Source organism: Talpa europaea (assembly GCF_964194135.1).
Source record: "Talpa europaea genome assembly, chromosome: 7".
Classification (NCBI taxonomy): Eukaryota; Metazoa; Chordata; class Mammalia; order Eulipotyphla; family Talpidae; genus Talpa; species Talpa europaea.
The window spans coordinates 8,533,246-8,546,533 of record NC_140074.1 but is presented as its reverse complement, the minus strand read 5'-3'; the positions used below and the strand labels follow the sequence as shown (position 1 = coordinate 8,546,533).

Genomic DNA, 13,288 nt, shown 5'->3' with positions numbered 1-13,288 from the left:
TGTGCATCTAAAGTAGGAGTAGGAACTCTTAATGGAAAAGGTTTGTGAATCATTCTGAGTCTCTTTTTCATTTGTATGAGTATCCTTTTTTCCATTTACAAGTGCTATTATTCAGATGTAATTTACATATAATAAAATGTACCAATTTTAACTGAATTATGCAATACATTTTCATTATCACCATATATTTGATGAATGCTATTTACATTACTTCAGAAGTTCTCTCATGTCTCTAAAGAATCAGTCTCTCCTTTTAACCCTGGCCTCGTCACACTCAAACATGTCATTTTGCCTTTTCTTGAATTTCATATACATGGAGTTATAAAAGATGGTCTAACTTCTTTCACTTAGTTTTTTCTGAAGGAAACTTAGTATAATGCTTCTGAGACCCATCCATGGCATGTGTTTCAATAGTTTTCCCTCTTTATTGCTGAGTAGTATTCTACCACATGGATGTATCACAATTTATTTACCCATTTGCCCATTGGAGTACATCTGTATTGTTTCCTGTTTTGACTATTACCAGTAAAGCTGCCATGGACATTTGAGTTCAAGTCTTTCCATGTATTTATATTTTCATTTCTCTGAGATAAATACATAGGCGTGGAATCACTAATTGTATGGTGAGTATGTGTTTGACTTTATTGGACTTTCCAAACTGTTTCCAAAATATTAGTACCATTTTTCATTACCACCAGCAATGTGTGAGTTCTGATTGTTTTACACCTTTTTACCAACACTTGGGTGTTTTTAATTTTTGCATTTAGTGGGTGTGTAGTGGAATCTCATTGTGGTTTTATTTTTCCCTCATGACTAATGATAATGAAATTTTTTCATGCACATGTACCATCTACGTATCTTTTTTTTTGTGACATGTCTATTCAGTCTTTTACTACCGTTCCCCTTTTTAGAAAATCACAAACTTGTTTCCTTTTTTGGTTTCAGAGATACATAATCTGGCTATAACTCCAGTATCACATAGATTTTAGTTTTAATGATGTTCAGCTTATTTTTTCTTTTATGATTCATGACCTGAAAGAGCCAATGTGGACAGATAACTCTGCAGGTCTCTTTTTGTTCACCTTTTCCTGTCCAGTACTCTTGCCCTCCAAATTCCAGTTGCCTTGCCTTCCCCAAATTCTGCACGCTATCTCTTCCCCTCAGGGAGACACTCCCACCCCCAACTCTGTTTCCATTCTCTCTCTCTGTGCTGAGAACTGGAAACAGGCAGTCATTTGTTATCTTCTGTCTCACCTTGAGGTTTGTTTGGGCTTACTGTGTTTCTGAGCTGCTCTACCTGCTGTTAAAAAGTAATAGTATGTAGCCCAGAAAAGTTCTTTGGAAAGCAGTTTAGGAATATCTTGAAAGGTTTAAATAATTTACTGGTTAAGAGAGAACCTAGACTTTAAAGTTCGTTGAAATCACACAAGTAAAATATTTATGACTCCGGGGACACGATTATCCAAAGGCTAAACAGAGAAATTACTAGACAAGAGAAGACTATCATGCGCAATTTTCATCTTCAAACAGGAGCATCCGACTCTTGGATGGTGCTCTGAATATGTCTCACCAAGCAGAATGGAGAGTATTGTCTGAGCTAGGAAGACAGCACATTGTTAACCTGGGAGGTCATGCTTCTGTGCTCCGGTTCTTCAGCATGTGAGCAAATAAAATGGAGTGAGAGGAAGGTATTAGAAATAGTTGGATGAAGGATTGTTGACATTCAGTTTTCATTAACTCGTTATATAAGAGGAAACAGTTTTTCTCCATTGGCAAAAGTAAGAGCTACTTTTTGTAGCCTCTTTGGATTCCCTGGCATTTGGTAGTCTGGTTTTAGACAGAGCACATTGCTTGTGTGCATTTTTATGCCAAATGCCTCTAGGATAGACCCCAGTAAAAGGAATCCTGTTTTCTATTTGAGAACCTAACACATGGGCTTCCTGCCAAAGAATCAATTATAACAAATTTTTGTACTCAATTTTTTCTAATGGAAATGCTTTCACTTCTCTTCTGTGATTAGGTTGAGTTTTTTTTTCCTGTGGGAAATCCATTTTGCAAAGTATATTTTCCCTCTTACAATGGAAAGTGCAAATCACTAGCTGCACTTCCTTGCAACAGGGACACTTCCTTGCCGTGTGTAGAGTGAAATGGGTTGCTTTTCTCCCATTTTTTTTTTTTTAATCCCTAATACTTGATTTTGCTTTTAAGTGTTTGGTCCCCGAAGAAATAGTAACTCTAGGCACGTGTATATGTATATAGGTCCCTGCAATATTTTAAAGCATTTCAATGAGATAAATTGCATAAACTCAAACAAGTACATGCATGATTGAAACGAAATCTCCTCTTTCTTTATGTTTCCACAGGAGTCTCCCCAGGACAGCGCCATCACCCGGGATATTAACCGGACGTTTCCAGCCCATGATTACTTTAAGGACACAGGAGGAGATGGACAAGATTCCTTATATAAAATATGCAAGGTATTTCATGTTGATAAAAAGACTCACTTTTGAGTGTTGGTTCTAGTTCTATAAAATTAAGCAAAAGATAAAGTATATGATCATATTTGTAAAAAAGGAGAGAAAAGACTAACATCAAAGGTAAGAGCACAATTTTAGACTCATAAACAGGAAATAACTGGAAATAAGGTGGCCATGTTCCTGCTACCCTTTTATTATTTATTTTTGAAATAGATTTATTTTTATTTATTTATGCATACAAGAGTTGTAGGCCAGAGGTACAGGGAATGAGAGGATTCACCAGAGACAGAATGGGGAGAAGAACAGGTGAATCTACTGAAATACACTGCTGAGGGGAGTAGCAGGCAAGACAGGAGAGATCTGCTGCACCGTGTGGGTCACCTCCCTGACCAGGGATTGAACTCAGACTGCAGTGGTGGCAGCACTAAGACTCAACCCCTAAGCCACCAAGGAGGCCCTGTTCCTGCTACCCTTTTAATATAGGACTTTCAGGTGACAATCCCCTGGCTCCACATTTAGAGTTTTAAAAATTGGTTTTATGTTAAAAGCTCGTGATTCCTGTCACATTGTAAACTCCTTTTCATTGTTCACACAAGTGGTGACGTTGTAACTTAAGACACACTCTACAGTGGTGAGCGCCCATGTCCAGGTAGACATTCATCACTTGATAAGTACTGGGAAGTACTGACGTCTTTCAAAGGTCTGTCCCTGAAAGCTGTAAAGGAAATGACAGCTTCTTCACTGTCAGTGATCTGTTTTTCAGTAGGGCCGGGCACTGAGGAGCCATCTGTCTGAAAGGAGGAACCAGAGCTCTTCCAGCCTTCCTCTGTATCAGAATATTTCTCCCCAAAACTAATCAAGTGCCTATTTCACATCTACTGATATGTGAGAAGCATAGACACGCATGAAACCTGTCCATGAGGGACTTACATGTTATGATTGAAAAGGGGAGACTCTTAACCACTTGTTTTAGGACTGGTTAATAATAAAGGTTAGCTTGAGTTTTAAACTATAAGGGCAGGGGCCTCCCCTGGTGGTGTAGGGGTTAAAGTCTCAGCGCTATCAAGTTATCACCAGCCACTTTTGCCTGAGTTCGATCCCCTGCCAGGGAGCTAACCCACATGGCACAGCAGACCTCTTCTGTCTCGCTCACTGCTCCCCTCAGCAGTGTATTTCAGTAGAGCCACCTGTTCTGCTCCCAACTCTGTCTCTAGTGAATCCTCTCACCCCCAACATCTCTAGCCTATACCCCAGTTCTGGTATGCATGAATAAATAAAAATAATCTTAAAAAAAATTAACTATGAAGGCATGTAGAAATTAGAGATATGTTTCCTGGGCTTGTTTCAATGTCCCTATAGGAAGCACAAAATTGGTTTCTACTCTTCTCCAAACAGCCTGTTATGGCTCCTTTTTGATTGCACTTCCCACTTAAGCAGCCAGTCCAGCTCTCCCACCCTCCTCTCCCTCCCTCCAGCTCTCACCTCCCTCCCTGCAAGATTTCCCAGAAGGAAACTCCACACTCCCTGCCTCTGAGTCCTTGCATCCTCCTGCCCCTACTGTCTGGTTTCTAGCTCATGCAGTTCTCGTCTGCTCTTGACTCCTCGCCCTTCTCAGGATGCTCTCACTTCTCTAACAGCCATCCTTCCTCTTCATGATCTCATCGTTCTGCCTGCTTCCGAAACAGGGCTTCTCCAGGTCCTCAGCCAGCCGTTTCTGTTACTCTGCACCTCCTCCCCCGGTGACCCTCTCACCTCCAAGCTTCGCTGTGACACTGCCCAGATGTTCCCAAATCTGCACTAGCTCAAGGCCTAAATTTCTAGCTGCTCATTGGTCTCCATCCAGAAACTTGTCAAATACATCAAACACACAAGTCTAACCACAGAGTTTATTAAAAACATTTTATTATGAAAATTTTCAAACATAGATTAAATTTCAATGTATGATTAATTTGTATATATCCCCCACCAGATTTAGTACTTACTATCTATTGGCATAGTACTCTGTTGCTTTCAAAAATTTTCCTGATGTACTTTAAAACATATCTTAAGATATTGTGATCCTAAATTCTTCACTACATTTTTCTAAAAATTAAGATCATTATCCATCAGTACCATCCAGTAGTCACTGATATTCAGATTTCCCTAAATGTAGTTTAATACACTTGGTTAGAATCAGGATTGAGTAATATCCATATTACATTGAGTTGTTTTATCTCTTAATTTAAACGTTCCTCCTTTTTCCTTCTTGCCATTTGTTAAAGATACAATCATTTTTCTGTTAGTTTTCATTTCTTTCGTTTGGTCACATTGAATTTGATGGCTGATCTCTTGTAGCCAAGCTTCTGTCTCTGCTCACTACCCTGATACAAGTCTCTGTCATATGTTGCTCATACTTTTACAAAAGCTACCTTTATTAGTGTTCCCGTTTTAGGGGTGCTAGCTTATTTATTATTTTCTCCATAGAAGCTCCAGAACTGGATCGTTTCAGTGTCCTCCGCTAAAGCCATGAGCCACAGAATGAAATAAAAATTCCTTATTTTCTGATGCTGGTTTCTTTAGCTTAGTATTTTGTAATATATACTGACTTACTCCCTAAATATTTTATACTTCAACCACATTGGACTTCTCTCCGGTTGATTTACCTGTTAAATGTCCCAACTCTGAAGGAAAGCAATCATTTCTTACATATGTTAGCATGTGTAGCACATGGCACAGTGATTGGTATACAGAAGGTGCTCATTAAATGTCAGTGAATTAATGAAATGATTTTTCTTCCCCATATTTCATTATGGTCTCCATGAACCTGACACTTCAAACATTTCTCAAATGTATCAAGTACTTTTTTTCGTCCTTTTCCATGGGCGTGTAAAATGAGCTTCCCTCCATACTCTACCTCTGGAAATTCAGTACATTTTTATCCTGGCACATAATTGACCGAGCCACATGCTGAGCACTTTACATGAGAGAAGGGAGAGTAATAAATCAACTCCGTGGTATAAATACCATGATTATTCTCATCTTACAAACAAGGAATATAAGTAACAGACCCAGACATTAGCAGTTGTGGGATTTCAGCCCAACTCTGCCTAACCCTGACGTCTCTGTTCTTTCTTGCCTGTCAATTGTTGATTGATTCCTTCACAGATGTTGTCAAACTGCTTTCCAAAGAGCTATGTTGGCATATCTTATGCTAGTTTTTAATAGTCTCAACAACATTGGTGTTAATACTAGTTTTTTTTATTTATTTAGTTATTTTATTAATTTGATAGCTGCAGAGGCTACCTGGTTTTATTATAAACAAATGATTTTGAAAGCCCTCTGCACATCTTGTCTTTGGATAAGTCTGTATGTCTCTCATTCTCCAGCCCTCTTACCAGATAAACAGATGAAGTAGGAGATACAATGAGACTATATTAGAGGCTCCCTGAATTTATGAACACATAATTATTAAAATAATTTTTTAAATATTTATTCATACAAGAGCTGGGGTACAGGCCGGAGGTGCGGGAGGGTGAGAGGGTTTACCAGAGACAGAGCAGAGAGCAGAACAGGCAGACGACTGAAAACACTGCTGAGGAGAGAAGTGGGAGAGACAGGAGAGGTCTGTCGCGCCATGTGGATATCTCCCTGGCCAGCCGGGGGTCAAACCTGTGCTGCAGAGGCTGCGGACAGCTTCACAGCGCTGTGCTCAACCCGCTGCACTAACGGGGAGGCCCATGAACACACAATTATTTTGTGTGTGTGTGTGTGTGTGTGTGTGTTTTAAAGATTTATTTATTTATTTATACAAGCACTGAGTATAGTCAGAAGCGCAGGAGGCTGAGAGAATTCACCAGAGCCAGAGCGGGGAACAGAACAGGCAGACTGATGAAGTGCAGTGCTGAGGGGAGCAGCGGGCACGGCAGGAGTGGTCTGTCACGCCATGTGGGACCCTTGTCGGCAGCTGGGGATCAAACCGGCGCTGCAGAGGCTGCGGGCAGCTTCACAACCCAGCTCTCAACCGCTGCCCCACCAGGGGAGGCCCAAAATGGGTATATACTGACTTAATTGTCATCAAATAAGCATTAGCATCAGTTAGTTACATGAGCAGAATTGCAAACATACCTAAATTTAAAGTAAATTGCTTTTTTAAGGCTCAGGAACCTTGAGACAGACAGATACACACACATGCACGCACACACGCACACGCACGCACACGAATAAAGGGAATTTCACCAGAGATAAATTTGTCAAAAAGGAAATAGCATTTGAATCCATCGGAATTCCTCTTTTCATCACACCTTGCCTAAGAAATACAAATATGAACCATAAAAGCAACGCTTTAAAAAACAGCTAAAGAACCAAAGAGTAAACCACAAGGAATGTTAGATGTCAATATTCTATTAAAGATAATGTTCAGAAGAGATGGTTAGTTATCATCTGCCAAGAAAAATACAAAAATAAGAATTCCAGAGAAACCCACAGCTGGTTTCAGAGTAATCCCTCTTATCAGAAAAGTTATTACTGGCATTGTGGAAAGAATTGTATTTTGTTGTCTTTGCCAAAAGTCTTTTTCCCAGAAAGAAAAATGAATAACATTAGCAGGGCTTGGTGAGTGCCTGCTCTGTTGGGGTTTTGGATGGGTTGAACAGGACATTGTTTCTGCCCCTATGTTGCTCCAGTCCAGTCAAGAGGAGGGGCATTTGAAACACAGCTCTAGTAACCATACATATGGTGCAGGTGCCATAGAGAACAGAAAGGGGGCTATGGAGAACAGAATATGTCTAGAGCACATTTTTCACACAGAAAAGAGAAATGAGGACTTCCCAGACAGAGGGAACAGCATGAGCAAAGATAAGGAGATACTACAATCTTTTTTTTGTGCTGAAGTCATTTTTGCTTAACTGTCCCTACTCCTTGGCTACAAAAAGGGGCATGATAACTGTATCATATAAAGAAAAAGTTGGGATTGGAAAGAAATGCTGACATGACTCCCTGCCATCGGAATGTCACTGTGGGGTATGGGCAGTGTCTTCCAGGTTCCTGCATACAAGACTCTGTAGGGCAGCTGTGGCCCATGAGCACCCACATGCGTTTCCTTTTCCTTTTCTTTCTAGGCGTATTCCGTGTATGACGAAGAAATCGGCTATTGCCAGGGTCAGTCATTTCTCGCTGCTGTTCTGCTTCTCCATGTGAGTAATTGGGTCTCTGTTACGACTTACATTTGGCCTGCCTCAGCTCACACTGGTCTTGGGCTTGCGTCTGGTTCTGTATTGGCTTTGGCCAGACTCTAGGGCATGAGTTTTACTCCTCTGTGGAAAGCCATTCCTTAATTCAGTGTCATCATGGAAGCGAAACATGCTGAGAATAAATGACAATGTTGAAAACTAGTACAGGGTGGTAGATAGACTGAATATTGGTTTTGGACTCTTGGCAATGTTTTATCTTATCTAAAGCGGCCACTGTCATTAATACTTGTTTTGGGATTTATGTTTTGTAGTGGGAGGGGGAGGCACAGAAATTGGCTTCCTCTGGTGCCATTTCCTTCCATCATTCACTCATTCATCAGAGACCTTTAGCCTGTAAGTCATTGATGTTCCTTCAGAGCCACAGCGAAATTGAAAAATTGAACACCTATACTTTTTCATCTAATTTACCAATTAATATTTTTCCACACTGCTTTTTCTATCTTTTTTACACACAATTTTTTTACCTAAAAAAAAATCTCAATTTTTTTTTTAAGGCGAAAACATCAAGATACTCTACTCTGAAATACTGAGCGTGTATGTCCTAAGGACATAACCACAGTCCCATCCAGAGATTCCATGTGGCTCATCAGTGCCTCACAGCCACGTTCAGTTTCCTCTAGTAGTTGACCCAGGAAAGCCCTGTGAAGCCTTTGTTTCTAACTCTGAGGATTCAAGCACTGCATTTGGTTGTCATTTCTCTCTTTTTTAGTCTAAACTATTCTCTTGCCTTTCTTGTATATTTCAAGCCATCAATAGTTTTGAGAAGTTCAAGCAAATTGTCTTGTAAAGCATCCACATTCTTGATTTGCCTGATAACTTCCTTATGATTCAAGTTAAAATCCTTGACACAAGTGCCATACAGGTGATGTTCCAGAGAGCTTCTGAGTGCCTGTTATGGTTTAAAACTGCGCTGGAGATCAGGAGCGAGTCCTCCGTGGACACAGCTAGTGGAGCTGACTAAGCTGTTAGCAGAATACCTGTCACATAGTTATATCAGTAATTTCAAGGATACAGTGTAGGTTTGGTGAAAAGTTTGATTCAGGATTATGAAGAGGGAGTCTTATGTAAGATGACAGGCTTTCTCTGGGAAGGTGACCTTTAGGGTGAAACCTAAAAAACAAGAAGGGGTATTTCTTTCATACTCTTCTGTATCTAACTTGTTTTTTCATTGTTGTGAAAATAATAAAACCATTTAAAAGCAAGAAAGTAGAGAATAGAGCATTCCCAGCAAAGGGAATAGTATAATATATGGAAGCTCTGGAATGGGGAAAACTGGGCTCATGGAAGGGACGTGGCTTGTGGAAGGGACGCATGAGTGAAAGATATGAGGAGAGGACAGTGGGACCAGCCTGGGGCTGGATTTTTTTTTAAGGAGTCTGGATTTTTTGCCTAAGCAAAGGAAAACTTTTGAAAAGGTTTAGAACATTTTGTGTTGGTTGCACTATAAGTAAAAGAAAAACCACGATTTGTCTTATTGTGAACCTAACTTGGGTTCACATATAAAAATATGGTAAACCTATGACATTAATAAAGAGATCAGGTTTCTTCTCCTGGCTTTTTAAATGTGTAATTGACAACTGATGTCTGTGTGTATTTGTATATTTATATATATATTTATATTTTTATATATATATATATAAATAGAGAGCGCACGCATGCATGCTGGCACTTAGTGTGATGATTTGATATATGTGTGCATTTTGAAATGATTAGCACAATCGGGCTAATTAATAATGGATCATGAAGTATGGTTTTTAAATTTTGTTGTTTTAATTAGACTTTATATCTCAAAGTCTCAGAAGCCTACGTGATTTATTCTCAGCTTCATCTCAAGGACATTTATCCCCATTTAAGACCAACCCCTTTCGTATGGGTTTCTCTCTCAGATGTACTGTAATGTTTGGCTTGAACTCCATGCTGCTCGCCATGGTGTTAACATAAGTCTTATTTTGAGTGGGGGCAGATGTGCTACCCAAAGTCTCCTTCAGCATGTGGAGGAGTGAAATTGCCTCATGACAAAGACCTCAGAGGTCTGTTTCTCCCCCCCCCCCCACCCTACCTTTCTAATAATCGTTCGCTATGCTTTTCTTCTTTTTTGCTTAATCTGAGTTGCTCTTTAGCGCTGCCTTATTCCCAGTGACTTCTGCGCTTAGCCCACCTCCATCTTCTTGTTCCACAGAAGCCCGCCTACCTTCTTGACATTTTGAAAGTTTGCTACAGTCACACCAAGCCTTAAATAACATTTCCAGTACTTTTTCCTATTTTGAAAACTAGACATTTTGCCAGTTTCTTGGAGGAGTGTTTTTCCATAAAGCCATGGAAAATGCAAGTTTTATCATAAATGGCTAGTTTCTGTAAATATAAGTAAAGCAGGATTTTTATAATACTTCAGGCTCCACCGCAAGTGTATCGTGGTATATTAAGCATTACACAATCCTTAGAATAAGTAAGTTCTTCTTTAACTAGCCATATCTCTAACAAATGAGGAAGAAAAACATTTTTACTAAAATGAACTAGCAGCTGAGGAGGTAAAATGAGTGACCCAAGGTCTCAGGATGTGGGAAATAGGAAATCTCCACTGGCATGTTGGCCTGTTCCCACTCAGTTCAGGTCCTGACCGCCCTGCAGAGCCTGTCCCTGACTCCTCAGCACACCAAAGCTTTCCTGTCCTTGTGCACCCACTTTTCTTTTTAGCTGCTCGGTATTCCTGTTCTGTGCACCCGTGAGGGAGGCTGCCCAGGACAGGGGCAATGTCCCACATTGGCAGTGCCAGTAAATACTGGTGCAGGGAGTGAATGCTACAAAGCATAGCTCTGGCCTGCGTTACTGCATCCACCCAATTTCCTGGTGTCTAGATAAGAGGACAGAGGAATGAATTTAGTATACTGAGGAAACTTGTGTACTTGTCTTATTATCCGCCCCCTCCCTGTCTGTTACAGATGCCTGAAGAACAGGCCTTCAGTGTTCTGGTCAAGATCATGTTTGACTATGGCCTCAGGGAACTTTTCAAGCAAAACTTTGAAGATTTACATTGCAAATTTTACCAACTAGAGCGCCTCATGCAGGTAAAAAGAGAAGCCAGCTGGCATTGACCTGTAAGAGGGCAGGACTGAGGAGCAGTGGATTGATGGAGTGGTGCCAAGGAGCGGTGTGATCGCCTTGGCCATCCCTTCATTTCCGACAATGTGTTGAAGATGCAAGATTAACAGGGTGTGAACCTGGTGGGTGTGTTCTGGGTTTTCAATCTCAAAAACATACAGGTTAGGTGACTATGGGCCTGTAACTTAGAAAACTCAGTCAAGAAATATTCACCAAGGTTCTGGAGTTGACTGGGTAGGAACCGCATAACAAAAGTGAAACAAACTTTCCCAAATATTTCATAACTTAGAACAAGAAAACAACCTTCCAAATGTTTGTTGCCATTCTAGGGACTCCCCCTTTAGAGCTAGTCTGTGAACTAGGAAAAGAACTGAGTGCCAGTTTAAACGGAGATGATGGATGCTCCTCTGCACACTTTGGAGGTTTGAGGAAAATATAAATATCTGACTTTTTGGGGCTGTTCGTGGCAGATTTATGAGCCTCCTGTGTGGGAGTTGAACAACTGCATATGTGCCCGAAACTAATTAGTTTGCTATTTCAGGAATACATTCCTGACCTGTACAACCACTTCCTGGATATCAGCCTCGAAGCACACATGTATGCCTCCCAGTGGTTTCTGACGCTTTTCACAGCGAAATTCCCTCTCTACATGGTCTTCCACATCATCGACCTGCTTCTCTGTGAGGTGCGTATACGGGCCACGGCACTTGGGCGTGGCATCCCAGGTCTTTCCTGTGTCATTCTGTGAAAGCACAATTTGTTCTTCGTTATTGTTCTGGGAAATCCAGGTTGAAGTGTCTCTTTTTTGGGCGAAAGCTAATAATCACATTTTGTTAAAGGTGCCTCTTGCTTTGAAGAGAGAGGGAAAAAAAAACACACCCACCTATCAGCCATTAGTTTTAATTAGTATTAAATTTGACTGCATTTAATGAAGAAGCCCAAAATAACAGTGACTAAAGACAGCAGAGGTTTAGTTCTCTCATGTGAAAGAAGTCAGGGGTGGGTGGTGGCCCTCTCGGGAGACCTGAGGGTTGACTAGTCCCCCAGCCCCTCCACCCTCTTCGCACTGGGAGGAACAGCAGATGGAGAGGGCGCATCCATCTTTTTTTAGAAGCAACTTCTGGAAGTTCTACCCTCCTTCCACTTAACCTTTCCTTGGTAGAATTTGGCCAGAACTTAGGTCCGTGAGCACATGCAGTCGCAAGAGAGTATTTTTTTTTAAAGCTGAGTAGGAATTTGCTAACAACTGGGAGTCTGCTATTGAAAGAATAAATATTAGAGTAAATAAGTATTTGCATAGTTTTGGGTTTGTTTCAGAAAGAAGTCATTAGTTTCCAAAGTAATACATGCTTATTATAGAAACTGTAAAAAACACAAGCAAAAAGTCCTTAAAGTATTTCTAGTGCCACTGTCTAGAGAGCACCTCTGCTTCATATTCTTTCAGCCTTGTTTTGTTCATATATATGTGTTTGGCTTCTGTATGCAGTGGTTTTTTAATGTGGAATATTATATAATGGAATGTATTATATAATGTAATATTTAATGTAATACAGAATATTATACAATTATAGTTCCATGTGCATTGTTTAAAATACGATTGTTATATATATAGTTTGGTAATGTCTATAGATGTTCTGGAACATCTGTAGACACATGGACATCTGTGCCATCTTTTTTGTTTAATTATACCATATTTAAGAGATACAGAAATTCATTAAAGAATTTCTTTAAAATTTTTCAAGCTGACCTCTTGTCAGCTTGAAACATACGAAGTAACCTTACCCAAATATAGCATTGTTCTTGCAGTGAAATTTTTCATTGTTTGGGTATATCATAATTTATATAATCAATTCCTAAAATCAAACCTTTAAATTATCTTGCTTTTCTCTATTATAAAAGAACCACTTGTAAGTGGATACTAAGGGCCCAATTAAAGGCTAAATAGTTTACATGATCTTTTGCTCTAATGAGTTCAGAAAACCCTTAGGAGAATATTATGGAAACTGAGCCCCAGAAACTTAAATAGTTTAACTGATCAGCAGATGTTGTACCTCCTCTCATCTATCCTTCCCCCCAGCTCCCCTTCCAGAATGGTCAGATAAAGAAAGGCAGATTGGAGGGAATCCAGAGCACATTCAGCTCTGGGGTGCAGAGCTCACGGACAGAGGGCTGTCTGTACTTGAAGTGCAGCAGAGCGAAAGAAGGGCCCCCAGGAGTTATTCCTGATCGAGCCTGATTTTATGACTGTGGTGCTTTGTACTGGAAGCATAGCGTACTTTGGAAAGGCGTCCTTTCTTGTTGAACATGAGTGAGGGGCTACAGAAGCTCTTCTCTCAGAAAAAAATGGGAGACTGGGTCTATTTTAAATGGTTCTCAGTGGTAGCCATGTGATTTGTATTTTCTGAGATATTTTCAAGATACTCGATGTTTTTACAATTCTCTAAAATTGTGGAAGGACCAACAGTAATATCCCAGATATAAATA

At 40.2% G+C, this 13,288-nt stretch overlaps 1 protein-coding gene across 2 annotated transcripts in view; it reads left to right on the top strand.

Annotated features, from left to right (window-relative positions):
• RABGAP1 (RAB GTPase activating protein 1) overlaps positions 1–13,288 on the top strand; it is a gene marked incomplete at both ends in the record, with an annotated part of 118,092 nt that overhangs the window by 82,836 nt on the left and 21,968 nt on the right. For both annotated transcript variants that reach the window (XM_084238283.1, XM_084238282.1), the window contains 4 exons: positions 2,364–2,477; positions 7,574–7,648; positions 10,645–10,770; positions 11,346–11,489. In XM_084238283.1, coding sequence (XP_084094409.1) covers positions 2,364–2,477; positions 7,574–7,648; positions 10,645–10,770; positions 11,346–11,489 — 459 coding nt within the window. The remainder of the gene's footprint in view (positions 1–2,363; positions 2,478–7,573; positions 7,649–10,644; positions 10,771–11,345; positions 11,490–13,288) is intronic.